Genomic DNA, 24,951 nt, shown 5'->3' on the forward strand with positions numbered 1-24,951 from the left:
CCCAGTAAAAAAAAGAGAACTACAGGCCAATATCCCTGATGAATATGGATGCAAAAATTCTCAATAAGATACTAGCAAATCGAATTCAACAGCATATAAAAATAATTATTCACCATGATCAAGTGGGATTCATTCCTGGGATGCAGGGCTGGTTCAACATTCACAAATCAATCAACGTGATACATCACATTAATAAAAAAAAAGATAAGAACCATATGATCCTGTCAATCGATGCAGAAAAGGCCTTTGACAAAATCCAGCACCCTTTCTTAATAAAAACCCTTGAGGAAGTCGGGATAGAAGGAACATACTTAAAGATCATAAAAGCCATTTATGAAAAGCCCACAGCTAACATCATCCTCAATGGGGAAAAACTGAGAGCTTTTTCCCTGAGATCAGGAACACGACAGGGATGCCCACTCTCACCGCTGTTGTTTAATATAGTGTTGGAAGTGCTAGCATCAGCAATCAGACAACAAAAGGAAATCAAAGGCATCCAAATTGGCAAAGATGAAGTCAAGCTTTCACTTTTTGCAGATGACATGATATTATACATGGAAAATCCAATAGACTCCACCAAAAGTCTGCTAGAACTGATACATGAATTCAGCAAAGTTGCAGGATACAAAATCAATGTACAGAAATCAGTTGCATTCTTATACACTAGTAATGAAGCAACAGAAAGACAAACTGATCCCATTCACAACTGCACCAAGAAGCATAAAATACCTAGGAATAAATCTAACCAAAGATGTAAAAGATCTGTATGCTGAAAACTATAGAAAGCTTATGAAGGAAATTGAAGAAGATATAAAGAAATGGAAAGACATTCCCTGCTCATGGATTGGAAGAAGAAATATTGTCAAAATGTCAATACTACCCAAAGCTATCTACACATTCAATGCAATCCCAATCAAAATTGCAGCAGCATTCTTCTCGAAACTAGAACAAGCAATTCTAAAATTCATATGGACCCACAAAAGGCCCCGAATAGCCAAAGTAATTTTGAAGAAGAAGACCAAAGCAGGAGGCATCACAATCCCAGACTTTAGCCTCTACTACAAAGCTGTAATCATCAAGACAGCATGGTATTGGCACAAAAACAGACACATAGACCAATGGAATAGAATAGAAACCCCAGAACTAGACCCACAAACGTATGGCCAACTAATCTTTGACAAAGCAGGAAAGAACATCCAATGGAAAAAAGACAGTCTCTTTAACAAATGGTGCTGGGAGAACTGGACAGCAACATGCAGAAGGTTGAAACTAGACCACTTTCTCACACCATTCACAAAAATAAACTCAAAATGGATAAAGGACCTGAATGTGAGACAGGAAACCATCAAAATCCTAGAGGAGAAAACAGGAAAGGACCTCTCTGACCTCAGCTGTAGCAATCTCTTACTCGACACATCCCCAAAGGCAAGGGAATTAAAAGCAAAAATGAATTACTGGGACCTTATGAAGATAAAAAGCTTCTGCACAGCAAAGGAAACAACCAACAAAACTAAAAGGCAACCAATGGAATGGGAAAAGATATTTGCAAATGACATATCGGACAAAGGGCTAGTATCCAAAATCTATAAAGAGCTCACCAAACTCCACACCCGAAAAACAAATAACCCAGTGAAGAAATGGGCAGAAAACATGAATAGACACTTCTCTAAAGAAGACATCTGGATGGCCAACAGGCACATGAAAAGATGCTCAACGTCTCTCCTCATCAGGGAAATACAAATCAGAACCACACTCAGATATCACCTCACGCCAGTCAGAGTGGCCAAAATGAACAAATCAGGAGACTATAGATGCTGGAGAGGATGTGGAGAAATGGGAACCCTCTTGCACTGTTGGTGGGAATGCAAATTGGTGCAGCCGCTCTGGAAAGCAGTGTGGAGGTTCCTCAGAAAATTAAAAATAGAACTACCCTATGACCCAGCAATAGCACTGCTGGGAATTTACCCAAGGGATACAGGAGTACTGATGCATAGGGGCACTTGTACCCTAATGTTTATAGCAGCACTCTCAACAATAGCCAAATTATGGAAAGAGCCTAAATGTCCATCAACTGATGAATGGATAAAGAAATTGTGGTTTATATACACAATGGAATACTACGTGGCAATGAGAAAGAATGAAATATGGCCTTTTGTAGCAACGTGGATGGAACTGGAGACTGTGATGCTAAGTGAAATAAGCCATACAGAGAAAGACAGATACCATATGGTTTCACTCTTATGTGGATCCTGAGAAACTTAACAGAAACCCATGGGGGAGGGGAAGAAAAAAAAAAAAAAGAGGTTAGAGTGGGAGAGAGCCAAAGCATAAGAGACTGTTAAAAACTGAGAACAAACTGAGGGTTGATGGGGGGTGGGAGGGAGGGGAGGGTGGGTGATGGGTATTGAGGAGGGCACCTTTTGGTATGAGTACTGGGTGTTGTATGGAAACCAATTTGACAATAAATTTCATATATTGGAAAAAAAAGAAAAAAAAAATAAAATCGCTATGCTTCAAATTTTCATCTGTAAAAAAAATAAATGATCCTTTTAGATAAAATAAATAAATAAATAAAAATAAAACATATGAACACTTGACCCCTACTCAGTCCTGGTGAGCCATAACTTAGTGATAATGTGGAAGGATGCATGTATATTTTTAAAAGATTCTTTCTGTGGTAATTATGGTACATCTTGAACACCTCTAATGTATTTGGGACAAATCCCTAAATTGTGATCCCACATCTCCTGTAGTAGTCCTGGAATGTGTTCCTTGGAATAAAAGGCTTCTGTGGTTAAGTGTTTAGAAATGCTACATACTAGTACCTGTCCCCTCTCCTCCTTGGGCTTACCAAAGTACCTGAGCAGTCTGGCAGGAATATTTGAAATATTTGAAAATTTGTAACCTAATGTCTTCTGTCTTTTTGATTTTGCAAAATGTATTTTTCTTGCAACTGTCATCAATGTCTGCCCAACACATTTGAGAAATGCTATAGTATAGAGTTAGAAGAGAATTCTACCTATATTCAGAAATCTTTTTGCACTGATGACATAAGGGAGAAACAAGATAGCAAAGAACAGCCCAGATTCCTTTTTCAGGGACCTGGATAAGCCTACTTTTATTCTTCCTACCATGTACTACTTATATGTGAAAAGAATATTAAAAATGATAAATGTGTGCTTTCAAGTAAACATCTCTGGGTAAACTCTGGGTAATAGTCAATAGGCCAGGGAGATGAGCTTCTACAAACCTTAAGAGTTGAGACTTTGGATAAACTTGGTTTTGAATCTTGTTTCAAGCACTTCCTGGCTCAGTGACCTTGGACAAGTTACTTAACCTTCCTATGCTTCATTTTCCTCAGGTGTATAGTGGGGACAATAATAGCCCTTCTCTCAGTGGGGATTTGTGAGGATAAAGGAGATAATCATGCAAAGGCTCAGTAAGGACTTAATAAAAGTACGTCATCATTATAACTATTTTCATAGAAATGGAAAAACACACTTAAGCAAAGTGAGGGGGAGAATGAAGGAACAAATAGAGAACGCTAAAAACCTTCAAGCTCAAATAAATCTTCTTCCCTTCACAAATGAATTTAACTTTTTTTTTTTTTTTTGTAAATCATTATGCCAACTACCCTGTGAGAATTCAGGGTTAGAGTTTGAGAGATGTTATTAAATTGGCTGGTCTATGGCACTGGAGTGTGAATGACCCTTTTATCTGGCTCTTCATTCCAGTCAAATCCCAAACTATCTGACTAATTAAAATACAAGAAACAGCTTGGGAGCTGCTGCCAGAGACAAAAAGAGAAGCTACTGGTTGAAACTCAACAACCCTGAAAACCCGCTGCCTGAGAGAGAATAAAGAGGACTCAGAACAGAGATGAGGAGATTGGGAAGGGGCGGCAGAGGGATAGGTTTGTAAGCAAACACAAGTTTCACTGCTCCCAGAGCTTTGTAAAATAATGAAATAGAATAGAAAGTCTCAGAGTGCTTTGCATGTAGTATCAGGTGGCAATTTTACATCTCACATACACACATCCACCTGTGTGTGTTGTACATTCATAATATGTATTTCTTACTGTGAATTATGTTTAAAGAAGCTTAAAAGTCTCTGATCTAGAGGGCAGGCCACAGGGCCCTGAGCCAGGAAATAGATTGCTGTGTATCTAGAATGGCTTTGTGAACTTTCCTCAGATCCTGCCCTTGTAAACTCTAGGGTGATTTGGTGAATGTGGTGGGGACAAGCAAAGGAGAGAAAACTTAGACACCCAGCACCAGTGCAGTGACTGACTTGGGTGGAGCCTGGAGACCAATGGAAAACTGAACGTGAGAAATGACAAGAAAAGCAGATGGCAGCCATGTGGTCATGGTGGTTTCCATGCCCAGGGCAGTAAGTGCAGCTGAGGTATCAGCAACAGACCATTTACTGTGGGCCTACTATGCACCAAGCCCTATATTTCATTCCCTCCTTCCTTTATCTCATGTGAATCTCATAACAGAACTAGGGGAGAAACACGCAGAGGCAAGAGAAGAGACTCCTGAGGAATCCATCGTACCAAAGAGATTTTGTGAGAACTGCTCATCCGGTGCTTTGGGAGGGGCAAAGTGAGGTAAGTGGAGTTGTCTTCTCTCAAGAAGTTTCAATCTAGATAACCTAACTCTAGCTTATGATAATCTCTGAGGAATGAAGCACTTGCCTTCTCACCCGTAAATCCCCTGACTCATCCAATTTCTCTCCTGCCGAAGACTGGCAGAATGAAGAAAGTGATAGAATTTTATTCTTTTCCATGTGCAGAGAAAGGTTCCAGATTGAAAATCAACCCTTTCAAGGGGACTTTTAATTAAAAATTGGAATATCAATCACACCCAGTTTCAATTACTCAATACATTGCCTATGAACACTGTTGATATTTACTGCAGACTATTTACTGGTCTCTTACTATATGTTTACCTTCATACTAAGTAATTGCTATACATATTGTTCAGTCTTAAGAATCACTCTAATGGAGAAGGTACTATTTTTATACCCATTTTCCAGGTGAGGGAATAAAGAAGTGAGAGAGGAGTAACTTTCCTGAGGTGACAATGCTAAAAATGGTAGTGTAGCTCTGTCAACCTCCGGAGCCTGGGCTCTTAAACCTCCAGACAATAATGACTTCCCCATGATGTTCAAGGTACCATATGTGTAAATGTGGGAGTTAAATAAAGATGTTGGCAATTGTTCCCTGTTTGTCTAGGAGGGAAGGTAAGATGTACACAAGTGAAAAAATAGTTACCAATACCTTCCTATAAGTTTATGCTGGGGTCAAAGTAGTACTAGAGAAGATTCAGGGAGGGAGAGGTTGAGGGAGCAGAGCTGGGCAGGATGGGCAGGGCTGCATAAACATGGAAAGCGGGTTGGTCCTAAGGGTAACCAAATAGATATTAGACTCCTTGGTTTAGAACAGAGACCACAGTTTCCTTAAACATAGTGGGCCCCCATTTAGGAATTCTGAGACTTTTAGCAAGTTATTTACCTTTCTTAAGCCTCAGTTTCCCCATCAGTGGTATAGGGATAATACCCATTAAGAGGCTTGCTGGGAAGATTAAGTGTACCTAAGTGCTTGGGAAAAGGAGGCATCTCCTACTTTCCCTCTGGCACCAGATTGAGTTCAGTTTTCCAGTAGAGTTGGCTTGCTTCTTCCCTTTGACCTCACCTTTGGAAATCTTAGAAAGATCCTTACCTGCTGTGAGAAGCCCTTCACAACACGCCTTTGTTTGAGGTTTGTCTCTCCATCCAGGTTGGCAGTTTCCAGGTGGCAGATCCCATTTGGGTCTGAAGAGAAGAGCAGGAGTATGTCTGCTGGGATGATCTCATTGCATTGCATTTGGATGAAGTCGCCCACACGCACATCCTTCCAGCACTTCTTCACGTAGCTCTGCTGTTTTCTTGGGTGGGAGAACAACAGGGGTCAGAGTGAGTTTTAAGGTTCTCTAGAAAATTAAATGAGTGAACAGAAGAAGGTCCCACCTGTGCCTAAATGTCCCACAGGAAGCCTGTCGCAAGACTGTTTAGTATTTTACCTCCAAATGACCACCATCATAATCTCTCTAGAAAAGCTAAGCATGACCTATAGAATACCACTAGTAGAAGGTCTGTTCTCAAGATCATTTAGAGTTTTGATTGACTGCTGGCTGTTGACTGTGCTTAGCTTTGCTTCTTAGCCGAAGAAGGAAGAGGGAGAAGGTGACTACATAGTCATATTATTATATTATTATTATAGTACTCTTAATATACATAATTTTCCAGAATAGGTAGCTAACCTGTAGAAAGCAGGTTGCAAGGAAAGATTATTTCTAATTATGAGAGGAAAGTGGCAGTAGGAAAGTGAGGATATAGACCATTGTGGAGGAAGATCTGGGGCTGTGCTGAAACAGAAAACTCTGGGCAGTCAGGGAATTAGGAAGACAGCAACAGTAAGGTTGATAAGATGGGACCCATGGTGATCATAGAATCAGAGGGCTAAAGAAATCTGAGGAGATTATGAACTGTCTCTTTCTATTCAATTTATCAAGCTCAGATATCACAGTGGCAACAATAATCACAAATGTAGGATTTCTACTGTGCCAAGCATTAATGTTTGTTAATACTTTATTTACTTGCATAATAACCCACTAGAATAGATATTGTTAGACCCAGTTCACAAATGAGGAAATTGAGGGTCCAAGAAAAGTTTCCAAGGTCTTACAAAAATAGAGCTGAAACCTGAGACCAGGTCCAGCTTGACACACATCCCTACAGTTTTCAATGCTTGGAGATCCTACTGCCTCAAAAGTATCCCCCTCCCTCCTCGGGTCTCAGGTGGTTATGCAGCCTCAGCTTTTGCACCAACAGCAAAAGGACTCCCTACTACCCAAGGCAAGACATTCTATTTCAAGGAGCTTTCATCTTAGAAAGTCCTCCAACTACATAGCCAAATATTGAGCTAGATCTGCTCTCCTGGAGAGCCTGATATATTCCATCTTCTACCATTTTGTAAATATTTTAAGGCATTCATCAGGTGTCCCCTGAAATCTTTTGGGCTTCCCAAGTCAAATTTAATTTTCCAAGTGTCCTCTGTTATTCTTGTATGAATGATAGTTTCAAGAGCTGTCCTGGAGGTGTGAGCTGTTTCGTCTAAGGCTGCATTTGGAAATATTTCTCTTTAAATATGGGATGTGGAACCAAACCAATATTCTACATGTGGTCTTTTCAACTGAGCCCAGCTGGCTTGCAGCTGGATGCCTCTCAGACCAGCCAGGCCTAAGGAGGTAAGCTCTCCTTTGCTGTTTTTCTCTACTGATGCTGAACCCCTCTGGGCATGTTATTGCTTCAGTTTCTGTTAGAATCTGGGTGCCCAGGCATGACAAGACTACTCTTCCACAGAGAAAGAGATGTGACTGGAATTTCACTTTTCTCTTTTGACTTCATAAAAGTCCCTAAGAAGGATAAGGGCTTGAGGTCTTGCTTCCTCTTTGGTGCCCCCTGGAGAACCCTGAACAAGCCCTCCTAAGACCCCATTGTCCTTGTCATAAAAGATCTGTGAAGATGACTCCCCTAGTCCCCTGAATGAGTGTGCTTCTATCTGGAAGGCCAACCAAGGGAAGGTCTGATCGGAGTCTACAAAATAATCAGGGACATTAGTATTGGGGAACACCCTGCCATGCTAAAGACCCATAGAATTCTTTGGAAGTTCCTGTGGCTCCAGAAAGCACAGCACGGCAGCTACTGGCAAAATCAGTCGATGGGCAGTATCACCCAAATGTCTATTGAAATCACTTCTGAGGATTTGGGAGGCAATGCATCTGTAGCATCTTAGTAATATTTCTTCTTTCCATGGAAGGACATTTAACAGGTTTCTAAACAATTTTTGATTCCATCAGCTTATTTTATCACCTTCTTTTTCCCCCGTGAAGAACAAGGACAGTCAGTCCCCACCCCCCATATTTATTTCTCAGTGGCACTTCAGAAATATATTTATCTGTTTATGGATATATTTAGGGTGGATACCCCTCCATCAGAAAGGTGAACATTACTGTAAAATAATTCATGGTTTCTCTGCTGATTCAGGGAAAGATTTGTTTTTTTCTTCAGAGTAGCCCTGAGAACACCTGTTAAATGTTCAATTATAAGACTACTTAAAGAAACTGGAATGGCCTGTACTCTCCATGGGAAAAGGAATCTCACAGGGCCAAAGAAAGATTGGATTTCTCTCTTGCTTTTTTGTTGTTATTGTTCTTTTTGAGGGGGTGCTTAAAACAAAACAAAAAATTCCTAAATATTGTAGCAAAATTGTTCCAAGTGATAAAGGATTATCACTGAACTTGTCCACATTCTTCCCCACCTCCCCTCTTTGAGTTCTGTGTCCTATCAGATAATGCCTTTGGGGATGGTGGGTATCAGCTGATTGCTATAATCTCAGCATTCTGACTGGTATTTGAGATTGAGTTTAGTGAGAATGGCTTTGACTCTGAGGAATATCCTGATTGCCAACTATTCCAGAGCGCACTGGTTCAGAAGATTGTCAAATGCTAGTTGGGATTGGTGTATATATAGACATATTGGAGGCAAGGCCAACATACCTCCATCCATGAATAGTGAATTTCATTCTTCCCCCTTCTAATAAAGGACACCACTGCTTCTTATGGGATCTGGGCTATAAGGGTGATGGAAGATGGAGGGTTATGGAGATGAGCTTATGGTATATACATATTTATAAGTGGTCACTTTTGTGAGCTGGGCTGGCATGTTGTCTTGTCAATTCCCATCATGATGATAGGTGTTATGTGGTAAGTGGAGCCGCCCAAGAGTCTGTAAGTCAGACCAGTCTCTGACTTCTATTATTTCTTGGATCTCAGGGAAGTCACTGCCTTACTAGTAACAATCACCTCTGTCTTTGCTTTATATTAATCCTCTTTTCCTTAGGATGATATGCGGTGGTAAAGAAACATTCTTAGTCCCTGTTGTAGGCTTACCATCCCCAAGAAAGAGAATGCACATCTCTGTGAACAGAATGAGTGCTTTTCAAACAGAGACATGCATGCTTCAGGCACACATCCCATTATGTGTGTCTGGGAATACAGAGGCTACCGAATCAACATGATTTTGGGATGTTAGTTTCAAAAAACATGTTTTTTGGGGGGACTGGGTGAGAGGATACAGTTTAGTAATTTAGCTGGTACATAATTTGAAGAATTATGTTTATATTAACCCTAGCATAGTTAGGTTATAAAATCAGAGTCAAATTTTAAAGGAATTTTTTTGGAAAACAATGAGATATCAGGGTAAAAAATGAGACCTTCTTTCACTTGGCTACTTTGTGCTAGTCTTCTGGTCCTCTGGAGTCCACTTTGTCTCCCTATATTCCTATAATCAGGAATATGAGTATGTCTGTGGAAAAGGCAAGGATGCACAGCCCAAGGGGTCCAGCCAGAGGAGGTAATGAGTGGCTGAACCCAGTTGATGCGGAAAATCAGCATGTCCCTGCATTGAGTGACATCCAGATGTGGCCAGCAGCTGGCTGGGTGCCACCTGAGGAAGTCATTTGGAACAGCTGCCTCAGGTGGATGTGTCCATACGCTCTTGATCACCTCCATGCTCAGTGAGTCACACCTGGGAACTGACTGCTATTTTAGTTTCATGGGATGTTCACTGCTGTTTAAAAATAAGACAAATCAACATGGCTTGGGATGAAGACTCCATCTGGCAGATTCTGCTTCGAGGAGAAATTAAGTGGTGCCGTGCTAAACGGCTTTCTGAGAGGAGATGGGGCTTATTAAGAGGGAAATAAACAGCAAGAGAGGTTTCTAACCAACTGGAGTCCATGGGGGAGCAGGTGAAAGGAGAGAAATAGGGGAGGAGAGGATGCTTAAGGCTCCATTTCTCAAGTGTGTGGGTTTTATGAAAAGGGCTTGAAGGAACTAGAGTAAAGAGGACTTATCAGGAGGTTTAGGTATCTGTGGGACTTCCTATTCAAAACAGGGTTAGGAACTGACCTCAGCTGTCTTTCTGGAAGCTTGAATGCCAGAGGCAGAACAGTCAGCATCACTACCCCATAATGAAAGGGGAATGTCAGGGACAATGAGTGCAGTAGAGGGATAAAGAGTAGATTTGAACTCCAGATTCACAGCTTATTACTCATGTGATGTTGGACAAGTTATATAACTTCTAGGAGCCTTTGTTTCTTCAGTTGAAGGTAATATGTGCACTTGCCTCAGAGGGTTGTTGAAAGGATTGGTGACATGACCCATGTAGGGGACTGAGCTAAGCTTTGCATTTAGTAAGTACTAAATAAATACAAGCTTCTTTTATGATGATGATGATGATGACTATGACCACAATGATAATGATGACAATGATTGTTAATATCATGGTGCGTGCTAACCCCCCACTCTGCCAGCCCCAGCACTCTCTCCTTCATGCTATTGGGACACCCATTTTATGCCCATGATTGCATTTTGTGGCTTGAGCCCAGTTATACAACACACAAACACAAGAAACTCTAAAAATTGAATCCGTTCCCTCAAGCTCAGAAAAGAGGGATTCAAATCCAGCCAATTGAAGACTTAGGTATCTGGCTACTGGCACAAACTCCCAGAAAAGTGTATCCTTAAAATCAGTGCTGCCCACCAAGTTAATTTGCAGATGTTGACAACTGGATTCTAAGGTTTATATAAAAGAGGCAAAAGACCCAGAACAGCCGATAAAATATTGAAGGAGAAGAACAAAACTGGAGGACGATTACTACCTCATTTCAAGACTTCAAGCTACAGTAATCAAGACAGTGTGGTACTGGTGAAAGAACAGTTTCTTACAAAACTAAATATACTTTGACCACATGGTCCAGCAATCATGCTCCTTGGTATTTACCCAAAGGAGTTAAAAAACTTATGTCCACACAGAAACCTTCACATGGATATTTATAGCAGCTTTATTCACCATTACCAAAATTTGGAAGCAAGAAAGACGACCTTCAGTAGGTGAATGGACAAACTGGTATATCCAAACAATGAAATATTAATCAATGCTAAAAAGAAGTGAGATATCAAGCCACAAAAAGACAGGGAGGAAATTTAAATGCATGTTAGTAAGTGAAAGAAGCCAATCAGAAAAGGCAACATACTGCTTGATTCCAACTATATGACATTCTGGAAAAGGCAAAACTATGGAGGCATAAAAACATTTGGGGTCGCCAGGGGTTGTGGGGGTGAGGCAGAGAAGGTGTAAAGGCAGAACACAGAGGATTTTTAAGACATTAAAACTATTCTGTGTGATACTATAATGATGGATACATGTTACTATACATTTGTCCAAATGCACAGAATATATAATACCAAGAGTGAGCCATAAACTATAGATTTTGGGTGATTATGATGTGTTGTGACAAATGTAGCACTCTGGTGGGGGATGTTGATAATGAGGAAGGCTATGTATGAGCGGGGCTAGGGGTAAATGGGAAATCTCTGTACCTTTCCCCTAATTTTGCTGTGAACCAACAGTAGACTACTCTAAAAAAATAAAGTCTTAATAAACAAAACAAAACAAATCAGGAATGAAGAGATTTGATGGATTTCTAATTCTCAGCTGAGAAAATGGAGGCTGAGTGACCTGGCCAACATACACAGTGATGAAACTTGCATTGGAATCTCTACTCTTTCTACAGTGCCAAGAAAGAGAACCAAGGGCCTTGTGGCTGGCTCATGAATACTTGTACTACCCAATTGTTTTGCCAGTGGTATGTTGAGGTAGAGGCAGTCCCACAGAGTGGTTAAAAACTTTGGAGTCAGTTGAACCTGATTTGAAACCTGGAACTATCTCCTATATGTGGTGATGCCTTGGACCCACTGCTTAACTATCTGACACTCAATTTATTCATCTATCAAATGGGACAACTAAAATATATTCTATAGGTTATAGTGAGAGCTAACTAAAATAATATGTGAGAAGTATCTAATGACCACACAGCAAATGGCCTTTACTGCTGCTATTATTATCATTATAGTTATTATTAGCTTGGAGCAAACAGGGTTACTGCTATGGAGACAGTGTTAATTGTCTATTTTTATGATGTCATATACATAAGGGTTTTTTTTTTTGCTTGTTTTTTTGTGGATTTTGTTTTTAGTTTTGCTGGAGGAGGAATCTGGCAAGAGAGTGTAGAAGACTTGAAAAGGGACAACAAAGGGGTGCCTGGGTGGCTCAGTCAGTTAAGCGTCCGACTTCAGCTTCAGGTCATGATCTCATACCTTATGGGTTAAAGCCCTGTATTGGACTCTGTATTGACAGCTCACAGCCTGAAGCCTGCTTCAGATTTTGTGTCTCCCTCTCCTTCTGTCCCTGCCCCACCCCTCAAAAATAAACATTAAAAAAATTAAAAAAAAAAGAAAAGAAAAGGGACAACAGGTTGTGTGGCCTTTGTCCTTGACCTGGCCCCAGGAAGTGGAACAGAAGCTAAAGCAGTTATGTTAAAGACAGTCTGAACCTGGGCAGTGAGTGCCCCCTGCCTGGCTATTCCTTGTCCTCTGCATCTAACTGTCAGCTACAGACCACAGTGAGTGGCCTTCAGGCTCACAGGATTGAGGAAAGTACCGGAAGGAGACAATGGAGGCCAGAGGAGTGGTAGGATACCTTGATTTCTGGCTTGGCTGGAAATATTGGTGGACACAGTGACATTCGCCATATGTAAGTATGCCCAGGCATATCTGGGGATGCTTGAAATTAGGGTGGGAGGACACATCTCAAATCAACAATTTGGGTCTGTCACTGGAGTATTTGTATTAATATGACCTCATCTAGAGGCCAATGAGGCCTAACACAACAGGTCACATCTGCTGTTAAAGTCCTTCTTTATACCGAGAGCCCCAGCTTTAAGTTTTTTAAAAATGTTTATTTACTTTTGAGAGACAGAAAGACAGAACATGAGCAGGGGAAGGGTAGAGAGAGAGGGAGACACAGAATCCGAAGTAGGCTCCAGGCTCTGAGCTGTCTGCACAGAGCCCAACGCGGGGCTAGAACTCACCAATCGCGAGATCATGACCTTAGCTGAAGTTGGCCGCTTAACCAACTGAGTCACCCAAGCACTCCAAGAGCTCCATCTTTATTGAAGCTCCAAGGAGCAGCCTACTCTCTAACCTCTTTGTGCACTTTGTCACATGCAGAAAGCAGAAATGAGCACAGAATGGCACAAACAGTGATGGCCATGGAAACACCCTGCTTAGGGGACAGGAGATTCACAGGTGCACTCCATCAAGATCACATTCACAGACTATGGGGAAACAGGCTGGGGGCATCAAAGGCATGAGATGTTACCCCAAATGTTACCTTGAGCCTCTGCAGATCCAAACACTACCTTTCACTTTCACTTCTGGGCAGTGAGTGTCAATGGTGCACTTTTCTTTGTCCCATTTCCTGACACATTATGGCCCTATTTGCTGTTTCATGTATCTCTTATTTTCAACATTCTAATAAGCTTGTGGAGAGCTAGGATGACCCTGGGCCTTATATTTCTGTTCCTTCATAGGGTCTGGTGGAGTGTCTAGCATATGGGGAAGTGTTCAGTAAATATTCAGTAACTGATTCTGTGTAGATCTGTCTTGAACATGAAGCAGTAGAAGGGAAGCTTTTCCTAACCTTTAGCCATTTTAACATCCAATTTGTTTTTGTTATGGACTCAGCAGGGAGACTTCTGATAATATACAATACAATACAATACAATACAATACAATACAATACAATACGCTTATCTGTCTTGGGCCCAGCACTTAACCTACATTACTTATTTAGCTGCCTAATAATGAGACAACTTTTGTTATCATTATCTCCATTTCATAGATGAGAAAGCAGGCCCAGAAAGGTTACCTAACTTGGGTGAGGTCACATAGGTATGTCTACAAGGACATACAAGTGACAGCCATAGGAGCTTCATGGCTTACTGTGGACCCTTGGTTTTGTATGGGAGTGAGGTACAAGGCAGATGAAGCCTCAGAAGCTAGTGACAAACAAGTGAAGCTGGGTTGAAAATTGGAGCCTTACCTTTTGGAATTGTGAGCTCCTTAACAGAAGCTTTAAATCCTCACCTGCCAAAATATAAATATAAATCATGCCTGTTGACATGAGGGCAGAGCTTCAGGGACACCTGAATTCTTGTTTTATGACTTTTCCATCCATTGAGTTTTGGAGAAGACCTAATGCATTCTATACTGAAATGACAAATGAATTGGTCCAAATAGTTTATGGCCTTCTGTGAGCACAGGACAGGCAGTGGGTATAGGGTGGGCACTTGTAAAATTGATGCTTCAGAGCAGAGCCTCATTTGCTGATGCCACATGTGAAGCAAAGATGTGTGCGATGAAAGAAATGGTCTGCTGGTCTGTAAACTCCAGCCAGTGGTGCTTTTCATGGTCATGCTTCATATGACACCAGATGTTTCTCTGTTGTCTGCGTTTTTCAGATTCTTCCCTCAGGCCCATTTCGCTATGTTATTAAGAGCCTGGAATTCAAGTTCTTTAGCTTAAGAGTTTGTCTTCTCTCATGTAGTTTCAAATGCTAGCCAATGGCATTTCTTCCTTAATCCTCTTGGGTCAAGTTCATGGCAACTCCTGGGTAGCAAGGTTATAGAACTCTCTTTAGCAATATTTTAGCTAACATTTTCTGAATGTCAGGCACTATGTAAGTATTTTACATGCATTCTCTCATTTAGTACCCACAACAACCCCGGGAGGTAGTTTTAGGATGAAAGCATGTTTATATGTCTTGATGTTAGAATAACCCTGGCAAAGCCTGAATTCTGTCTTATCAATCATCTCATCTCCTTTGGGTTTCCCAAAGAGCTGTTACCCAGAGGAAATAATAGTGAAATTGGGCCCAAATACCTGCTTTATTAATATCCACACAAGTGTGATATTCTCAAGCACACTCTGTGTTAGAAGTTGCATTGGCCAAAGTGCCCTAGGCTCTGGGCTGGTTGGGGCCATCTAGATCCCTTGCCTGAGTGTAAATGTTGGTATAGGTGTGCTCAGGTGTGCTGTAGAACAGGAGGAGGGGGAAAGATGGCCAGGCTCCAGAGGGGTTTCTTGATTTCAGGTTTAAAATTCTACCATACAGAATTTTATGAGGGAGCACAGCATAGGTTTTTGCTTTGAAAACATTGTAACTCTGCCCACTGATAAATGCAGCTCAAAGAATCCTTGATTTTTACTAATAATATAAGTGATTCCTCCCTTGTATGTGTGGGGAGTATGGTATGAAAGTTCAAAACTGAGGCTGGGCCTGGCACTGAAAAAATTAGAGTTGAAGTCACTGGAAATTAAAAAAAGATTGCTTAGTGCTACTTATGGTACAGAGGCAGACTTAAACGGGTTTATAAAGATGATCTCATTCAATCCACAGGACTCCAGGAAATAGGTGCTACTATTGTTCCCACTTTAGAGATGTTGAAATGAAGTCTCAAGTGATCCACTGACTACATATATTCACAGCTTTAGTAAGTGGCAGTTCTGGGACAATCCTAAGTCTGATGCCAAAGTCCTTGAAGCTAAGCACCTAGTAAGATGTCACATTTTAAACACCATTGTTGAGACTCATTTTTCACCCTCCTTTGGTACTGCATTGTATAGTTTATTTCTATAGCTCTGTTATTTTCAAGCACTCTTGCTCATCAACTGCACGTCTTTTTGCAAAATATACCATAGAGATTATGATCACTATTTAAAGATGAGACAATGGGGCCCCAACCACTTAAGTGACTTCACTGACATCATACGGTTAATTGTGGCAGACCCAGGACCAAAACTTCTGGTTTCCTCGTTCTCAGCTTTCCAATAATGTGGGCTCTGTCATGAAAGGCAACTGACATACAAATAAAAACAGGCTACAGGCCAGGCTTCTTTCTTCCCACCAGCGCTGGCTACTACTGGGAAATCAGACCCTCAGTGCTAGGCTGTCTGAAGACTGGCCACTCTCCCGTATCATCTGGAATTATTTTTCTGTTATAGAAGCCACCTGGCTTCCAGAAAAGAGAATCTCCAAGTATTAATCAAAGAGCCAGAATTTTAAACTTTCTAATCGGAGTCATTCTTCTAAGTTTCTGACATTTCTTGATTCTAGTCTTTTTGATACCAGCATAAGCCACACATACAACCTTTAGCTGACACATGAAGAGGCTGTGAGCTAAAATTGTGTTTCCTCTGCCTGTTTAATGCTACTCATCTTTTGATGCCTCTGGAAATGTCACCTCTTTGGGGAAGGTTTCCCTTGGCCTTGATATTTTCTGCAGGTAGATGAGTCACCTCATCCCCTTAACGACTATAGCCCTTTGTACAGAGGCATGGGACACTGTGGCTGTTTACAAGTTCCTTGTGATCACTGGACTGAGAGCCCCCGGAGGGCACTCAGGGCCTACCATGTGGTGCACACACACCAGATCCGGGTGAATATTTGGGACCAAATGACTGCTCAGCTGCTGAGACACTGGAGGGCTTTTGTTTCATTGCAGTATGGAGACAAAGCCCATCATGGATCTCCTCTGTTCACACCCCTGCTTCCTTACCACATGTTTTCTGAATACAAATAAAAATTTACTAAGCTGAATGGAAGGATAGAAATCTCTTGCTGGGTATGGTTCCCAGATTTATTAAACTGAGCCCTGGGAGAAACTAAGCTAATACAATTCTGAAGCTAATCTCTTCTTAAAGTCATTCCATAAATCTGATTAATGGGTCACCTTTAGACCACAAGCACAGTTGCTATATTAAAAGAAAATGCTCTAAAAGGATTGTAATTCTGTTAACAAGGCTTCTGCTGTTTGCAAAAGGACTCTTTCACAGTATAAACAAGTCTGGACCGTATGATGCATGGGACTGGGTTAAGCAACATTCTAAGGGCCCTAGTATTCAATTACATACAAGCGTATGCAAATCCTCCCCCCTACCTCCCCCCTTCCCCCCACCCCCACCTGCTACAAAGATATTATTTCTCAAATGTATGATTCTGAGACAAAATGGATACAGCTAGTGCTTGAGGGAGAAGCTTTTATCTTGTCCTGAACAAACGAATTGTCCTTTCGGATCTTGTATCCTTTGCCTAACATCCTATCATGTGTCATCGATATTTGGCAAAAGAAAATGTCCTTCAGCATCCATCAGTTAAGATAATAACTAACACTTATCTAGCATTTCCTGGCTTCCTATTCTGGAATATTTTATAGAATCAATCCACTTCAGAGTTGGAAGAGCTTCACTGATCTATAGTACAGAATGACGCCAAGTGTGTATGTTCCTAATATGTGGAAAGCAATTTACAAAGATTCTAGGCTCAAAAATATTTTAAGATGAGTACATAAAGGTGGCATCTCCAATATCTATTCCCCTTTCACTTAGAAACTATCTTATTTTTTTCCATTTGGGTTTTACATCTTCTCTGGGTGGCACATATGCTTTCAGGGAAGCTGACTTTGTGATGAACTCTGTGGTTCAGGTAAAATTCAATAAGCATAATCCCTACTCACAGGAGTGGTTCAGGGATGGACATGTGACTCACTGGGGTCACTGAGGTGTGAGGAGGATCTGGAAAGTAAGCTTCCTTGACCTTCTAAGAATGATCCCACAAGTGCCTTTCTTTCTCCCTTTGTGAGTTACCACATATAGACATGAAAGCTGGAGCTGTTGCAGCCATCTCACTGCCATGAGGAAAGTATGCCTGAGGGTAAAAATGATGCAGAGAGGACTGAATGAAATGGACAGCCAAGTGCGAGATCTAGGATGCAGATTCATGCCTGATCACTTGCCCATCTCAGAATATTTGTAGTGACTTAAAAACCGACAAGTCCCTTTGTTGTTTAAATTTGAGTTGAGGTTTCTGCTGCTTACAACAGAGAGTATTTCAGAGGACACAACTGAGTTACACAAAATTGGATAGGCTACTTACTGAGGGTCCTGGTAGGATCAAGTATGTCCTATTTCCCAAATTTATTTGGTTGTGGATTCTGTTCTTTCTAGCATATTTCACAGGACAAGATCTAGTCTGACTCCCAAGATCTAGTCTGATCCAGTCTGAAAGTGGAAACTGAGAGGGGCAACTGGGTGGCTAACTTGGTTAAGTGCCTGACTTTGGCTCAGGTCATGATCTTGCAGTCCATGAGTTTGAGCCCCACGTCAGGCTCTGTGCTGACAGCTCACAGCCTGAAGCCTGCTTTGGATTCTGTGTGTCTCTCTTTGCCTCTCCCCTGTTTGCACTCTGTCTTTCTCAAAAATAAATAAACATTAAACAAATTTTTTTAGGAAGTGGAAACTGAGATCCAGGATTTAAATGACTTTCTAAGCTGTTGTTAGTAGTCAGTCACAGGTCTGGGCTTAAAGTTTAGGCCTCCTGAGTATGAGGCCTGCATTCTTACTTCAAAGTCATACCCCATCTCTGCCCTAAGAGGTTAAGTGGTTCCCTCACTTGAAGATGAATCTCAAAAGAAGAATCTAATCATTCTTTTGCAGAGATCCAGATTCCTAGGACTCAATTATAAAGCAAAGTCTGCAAATTTGGGGCTCACAGGCAAAATAAGAACTTTAGGTCAAACAAAATAGGTGTGAAATAATTGAAAAATTATATTAGGTTATTTCACTTAAATGCCAGGTTATTTCAAATAAAAACATGAACTTCTAGCTCCTTTAACAAAATTCAGACAATCTGGCAACACTAGGTCTATATTTGCACATGGTGGCTAGCTCTGCCTTCTGATGTGAGGGCCTGGGTCCCCTTATTTGCTACAATGCCTACCGTTTCCTGTCTTAATCTAACACTGATGCTGAGTATCAGTCCCCATTTATCAGCACACAGACAACATTGCTCCCCTCTTTGTATTTAGTTTATTTCATTCAATTACCTGCCTGACCCTCTAGTCAATTATTTTGCTATACTGAAGAAAGTAAAATTCCCCAAATTTCCAAGGTTTAGTAAGTTTGGAACAACACTGAGTTAAGGATGGACAGATATCTTTACTGCGTATCTTAGTTCCCCCATGGAACATGGGTTAGGAGGGCTAATGTATAATTTTTTGATCATGAGTGTCTTTTTTTTCGGAGACCACCTCTTAGTCATTATTATTCCACTGAATACACTTCAGGAAATATTGCTATTATAAAACCTCTTATGTCCCTCCCTGCCAGTGAACCTATGAACTAAGGCTTCTTTTTGCTAGGATTGCTGCCACCTTGGTTTTTCACTGTTTCCTGGAAGCTATTTTGAGAACAGAACAACAGCCTGGCATACATCAAACCAGTTCTCAGCACAGGTCAATCTAGGGTCTGATAAACACTGAGATTATCCCCAAGAACAGGCCTGTGATTCTAGGAGGCTTAGGGCAGAGGATTTCTGGCAGAGCAGGGAGAATAGGATCAGGCTAATTGAGGTCCACACTCATTCTTCCCTAAGGAATCAGCTTCCTGGCTCACCACTGTGTATCTTCTCTGAGGAAAAAAAAAAAAAAAAAAAAAAAAAAAAAAAAAACAACAAAAAAACAAAACTAAGGAAAAAGAAAGGTAGCAAACAAAAAGTGAAGGTGTGGGTTGGTGACAGTCTCTTTGAAAAAAGGCAGCCTGCCAATTATTTTCCTTCTTTAGATGTTCAGTGTGCTAACAACATTCGAGACAATTAGAAAACACACACACCCTTCAGATTAACTTTTTTAGACGTGCAGTTGTGGCCCTGCCAGCAAAGAGGCCAGAAGTGAATCTGATGCTGAGGGGAGACATGGAGATTTTCGTAGAGGTGCCCTGAAGACAAATGAGTCCCTTGCATTCGATAGTCTCCCATTAAATCCTCTCATCAGCCAGCTACAAGTCGGTTACCTGCCATTCCCCTGGGGAAGAGAACCCCTCTTTATAAAGAAGCCCCTAAATGGCTACAGTGCACACCCTGAAGCCAGCCCCTTTCATCTTAAGAGGGACCAGAGCGACTGGAGAATTTCTGCCAATTAGGGCTGATAAAGTCAGAGGGAAAAAGTCAGACAGGAATGGTGCTCATCGAGAGAGAGATGGACATTTTCCTTATCTGCCAAGAAGTCAAGCCCTCACCTGCTAGTGACTCAATCATCAAAGGCTAGCCCACAAAGCACTCAGTCACGGAAGTCTCTCTCTTAGCCCAGACTTGACTCTCTTGCTTCTATCTTGGCTATATGTGCAGTCATAAAATTGAGACCTATAATAACTCTTATCTTCTCTTTCACTGGAGAAGAATATAGATATGACTGTCCAAGATCATATCCTTTCCCTAACAACCCTGTTTTGCCAAATGCTCAATGGAACCTTTGTAAAGTGACAGCATGTATAAAATAATTTTAAATAATGTGGCAAGATGGGTGGTGTGCAGTTTTTGCTTTTGTTGGGACGTCAGAGAGGAATTATAAAGAAAACCTTGATGATGGCGCTACTGTGAGTTTTACATTATAAAAATAGAGCAATTGTAGCTTGCACATTGAGCATTTACTATATATCAGGCATAGTTCTAAGCACCTTCCAAGGATGCAATTCTCATGAGCACCCCAGGAGAGGTTTCAATTTTACAGATGGTAAAACCAGACTCAGAGAGGTTGGGTAACCTGCCTAAAGTCATGTAGTTAATGAATGATTTGACCCAGGCAGTGTGTCTCCAGTTCATCTAATACAATGCTCTACTGCTCCGCTCCCCTGAAAAACAGTGATGCCTCTTCCCACCAATGGTCTCTAAATATGCTCCAGTGTGCTCATACACTGGACTAGGAATGGAGGAGAATTTATGCAAAATTCTTAAATGCTAAACACATTTGAAACAGCAAAGAAAACACCAAATAATAAAGACCTCCTAATTTTAATGAACATGGACTCAACCCTTTTTTTTTATGTGGTTTTTGGTTTTAGGTAATAATTCTGACATTGGAGAATTAAACAGCTTCACTGAGATAAAATGATGCTATCTCCCTACAGTATCCCCTCTATAAAAAGTAGCAGCAGTGGCAGCAGGCACAGAAAGATCTTCTGGACCCACCAGACTTCCCCAATGGGTTTTGCTTTACCTGCTATAGATGAGACATTCTTGGTTATTGATCACTTTATCAGATTTGCATCTTCGGAGGTCTTCCCAAGCATCCTTTATAGCAGTGACCGCCAGGATGATACAGATTGGTATCACACCTACCTCAGGCTGGAAAGCATTGGTCACGGGAACAAAATTCAGACCCACAATGCCCAGAAAATAGAGATTGGCAAACCGGTGTAGCTGTTCAAAGATGTTCTTGGGTATGAAGGACAACACGGTGTACTTGCTGGTCTTAATTTGATTCCCACAATAATGCCTGTTGGGATTCTCTTTGTAGGACCATACTTCAAAGGGCAGATTGGAGATTACTATGCGTTTCTTGTCTTCTTTCCTTTTCTGTCTTCTTTTGACTTCCTTTCCCATCTCTGCTCAATCCCGTTTCTTGAATTCTCATAGGATGGCATGTGAGTTCTCCGTAAAAGAGTTTTTTCCCCTAATCAGTTCCATTGTTCAGCTGCCGGTGAGTCACGTCCCTGATATCTTTTATTTGCGTTCTTTGCTGGAAATTTCTCTCTCTTCTTTCAAAAGGAAAATTAAAAACAAAAGGCTGGTTTACAAATGCTGGGGGAGAAATGACAAGGAAAAAGCTGGCAGAGAACAGGTGTGCACTTGTCAGGTCACTTCCTTCTACTTGTTGGGACTCCACCTATTGGAATGTAGACGTCACCCACAGGGATCTTCCTTTTCCACCCAGGCAGCTGAGAACAAGTGTGCCAACTCTAGTCATAAAACCTACCTGGTTAAGTTTTAAAAACAAGAATTTTTAGCCAAGAGCCTCAGATGCTTTAAAAATGGTATATGTTTTCTTGTTTGAGAGATGTCGCCTGTCACTCTCCAAAGAGCCGCTCTTAAATTTGGTCTCTTGAGATGATCCAGTAAATTCTAGAGACCAATTCTTGAGATTTAACCTTACTCTCAATAATACAACATTTTTGTGCTTAATATTTTGAGTGTTTACATGTGCTAAATTAAGGTTTCTAAATCTCAGCACTAGTGATATTTTGGGCTGGATGATAATTCTTTGTTGTGGAGGGGCTGTCCTGTATATTGTAAGATGTTTAGCATCATCCTTCTGCTTTTATCCACTACCTGACATTGGCATTCTCTTCAATATGGCAACCAAAATGTCTCCAGAAAGTGTCAAATGTTTCCTCCTCAGAAAGATTGCTCTGGTTGAGAATCACTGAATTAAGTGAACTTAAGAAAATAAAATGTGACAAGAGAGACCAATCCTTTGAAAATGCTGATGAGTTTTCATAACCTATTTGGAAGCAAGAAAAGAGAAGGGTGATTTCTTTTACCTTTCATATATCCAGATGTTGGAGCAGTTGATCTTTCTATCAAGACGATATCTCTTGAAGTCTTCCATGCCATCCTTGACCATGATGAGGAATAGCACAATAGCCAATGGTAACATGGTGATTTCTCTGTGGAAAACTTCCATGGAAGGCATCCAGTTGAGAATCACCAGGAATAGGAAATACAGATTAGCCCATCTGGAAGGGACAAGAAAAGTGTGAGTGAAAACCATGGAGAAGGAAATATACTTTCCACACTATTTCTTCCCTATTGTTGGCCTTTATCAACTAAAATGACATGCTCTTTTAGGGTGATCTCGAATTATGGTAAGGGCTCTGAAGCCAGATCCAGCTATATTCAAACTCAAATTGTTTATTAGTTGTGTGACTTTCTGGAGCTTGTTTCAACTTGTGTAAAATGGGGCAAGTACTATGTACTTTAAAGGGCTCTTATAAATATTACATAGGATTATATTTGTTACATATGTAATAGAGGGTTCTCAGTCATAGTAGTTTCTCAATAAATGACAACTTGTAACGATAATTACAAAATTTAGGATGATATCTAAGTGTATATTTTGCTTTATAATTAAAATACGATCTTGCATGTATCATCTCAAAATTATGGCTTACATTTTTAACTTTTCCAAGTGCATCTAGCATCCTTTTGCCACTGTGCCTTTGCACATGAAGGTCTGTTGGCAGGGACATTCTCCTGGCTCCCTTCCTGACTTCTCTCTGTTTTTACCAAGTTAATGCATTCTCTTCTTTCAGATTATTTCAATTGTCACTTATTCCTGGAAGTCTTTCCTGACTTTCTTAACTAGCCCAGATCTCCCTCTTATTTACTCTAACATCACCATATACCTCTTTTTAGAAGTATCTATTTAAATTCTAATTTGACATCAGTTTATATAATTCTTAAATTTAATGTCTGTCTCTTTCATGAGAAAATATAGTCAAGACTATGTCTCTCTTTTCCCCCTCATGTATCTCCAGCAGTGAACACATGGTCTAACACAGTAGAATCTGATATTTATTGAATGAATGAATGAATGAGCAAATGAATGACAAGTCTTTTTAAGGTACATGCATTTAGATATTAAAGGATAGGTATCCCAGAGGGCAGCATCTTTGTTTCAGAAATACTGGCAAATACTTGGTTAAAGCGTGTATCGTTTGGCCAAGTGGTTGTGTACCTATGAAACTGCTCAAAGAGATTCTGAGGCAGGAAAGTGAGAAAGGTGTATTTGGTTGTGCAGATTCTGTTGCCGGAGTATCTCCTGGTGATCTCTGCCCAATCTCGGTGGCACGTGCTGTTGTTGGGGAAGATGACCCGTTGTTGTGTCAGGTTGTAGCTTTGCCTCTTCTTCTCTTCAGACAATAGTGGTGTGGCTTCTGATGGAGACTGGGGGAGGCCATCTCTGACTCGCCACTGCCACCGGTGCCAGGATGAGTCCACTGAGAGTGCCATTTCTGGCAGCAAGCTATGGTCTAAAACAGACACATGAAGTTGTTATGGGCAGAAGAAAATATATGGTATATTGGCTCACCCACTTGTTCACCCATCCAACCAAGGTAGATTATGGAATACAATGTGAGGAAAATAGGTTCAATCCCTACAAACCACATGTTTAAGAGTGAGAGATGTAAAGCAAATAATCATATAAATATATAAATAATATACAACTAACACTGTGACAAGTACCATGAAAGCATTTAAGGTGGGGGGAAGGTGTAGATGACCTTGTTGGGCCTATGAGGAAAAGTATGGTTCTATGGGCTATGACACCAGAGGTCAGAATGCTATCTGTGGCTTGTTCCTAATGCTGAACTGTCTGTTTACCTTCCCGGTCTTCAGTTTCCTCACTGTAATATGAGGAAAACTAGTCTTATTCTACTTTTTCACGAGCGTTTTGTAAGGAATGAAATTGATAGTATATAAAGTATGCTGAGCCATGTCTTAAAGGGAAAGGTGTTCCCTAGCTATAAAATTTTCAGGTATTGGGTACTGATATTTTGAAGAACCTCATTTGTGATCAGAACCTCATAGAAGAGTAATATGTGGTACAAAGGAGATAGTTTCTTTCCTAGAAAACTTTGGCCTGAGGTGACTGGGCTGTATAGAATGTTGTTCCATGAACACCACCTGTTTTGTTTTTTTTGTTTTAAATGTGTTGATTGGGGGTGAGGGTGGGAAACCCCTTCCTTCCTCTCCACTCAATTTAGTGGTTTCTGAAACTGAGCACTTATTCAGATGATCCTCCTAGATGATGGACGAATGCTGTGTTATTTAGGATATTGCCATTTCTGAGCTCTTTTAATGGAACCTATAAGCAAAACTTTAAGGTTCCCTCTAGCCATTCTTACTTAAGTCCATGAAGGATATCATTAAGACATACTTTGAAAGGTTAGAAATTGTATATAATGGTGCTTCTCACCTAGTAGGCTCACAGGATGATTTTCTTTTGAATAAATGGATGAGTAAACATCAGATATTATTAATCTTATTATGAGAAACTCCACCTGTCATTGAAAACATAATCCTTTAAAGGAGAAAAAGTTCCATTTCTAG

At 40.7% G+C, this 24,951-nt stretch overlaps 1 protein-coding gene across 2 annotated transcripts in view; it reads right to left on the reverse strand.

Annotated features, from left to right (window-relative positions):
- ATP10B (ATPase phospholipid transporting 10B (putative)) overlaps positions 1-24,951 on the reverse strand; it is a 262,716-nt gene that overhangs the window by 88,594 nt on the left and 149,171 nt on the right. The window contains exons 2-4 of one of the 2 annotated variants that reach the window (XM_019450218.2): positions 23,576-23,870; positions 22,380-22,574; positions 5,723-5,927 (exon numbers count right to left, since the gene is read on the reverse strand). In XM_019450218.2, coding sequence (XP_019305763.2) covers positions 5,723-5,927; positions 22,380-22,574; positions 23,576-23,870 — 695 coding nt within the window. Of the gene's footprint in view, positions 1-5,722; positions 5,928-21,055; positions 21,772-22,379; positions 22,575-23,575; positions 23,871-24,951 lie in introns of those variants that run through there. The other variant, XM_019450219.2, reaches the window with a different exon arrangement.

This window comes from Panthera pardus, unplaced genomic scaffold (assembly GCF_024362965.1).
Source record: "Panthera pardus isolate Hobbes unplaced genomic scaffold, ASM2436296v1 HiC_scaffold_2, whole genome shotgun sequence".
Lineage (NCBI taxonomy): Eukaryota > Metazoa > Chordata > Mammalia > Carnivora > Felidae > Panthera > Panthera pardus.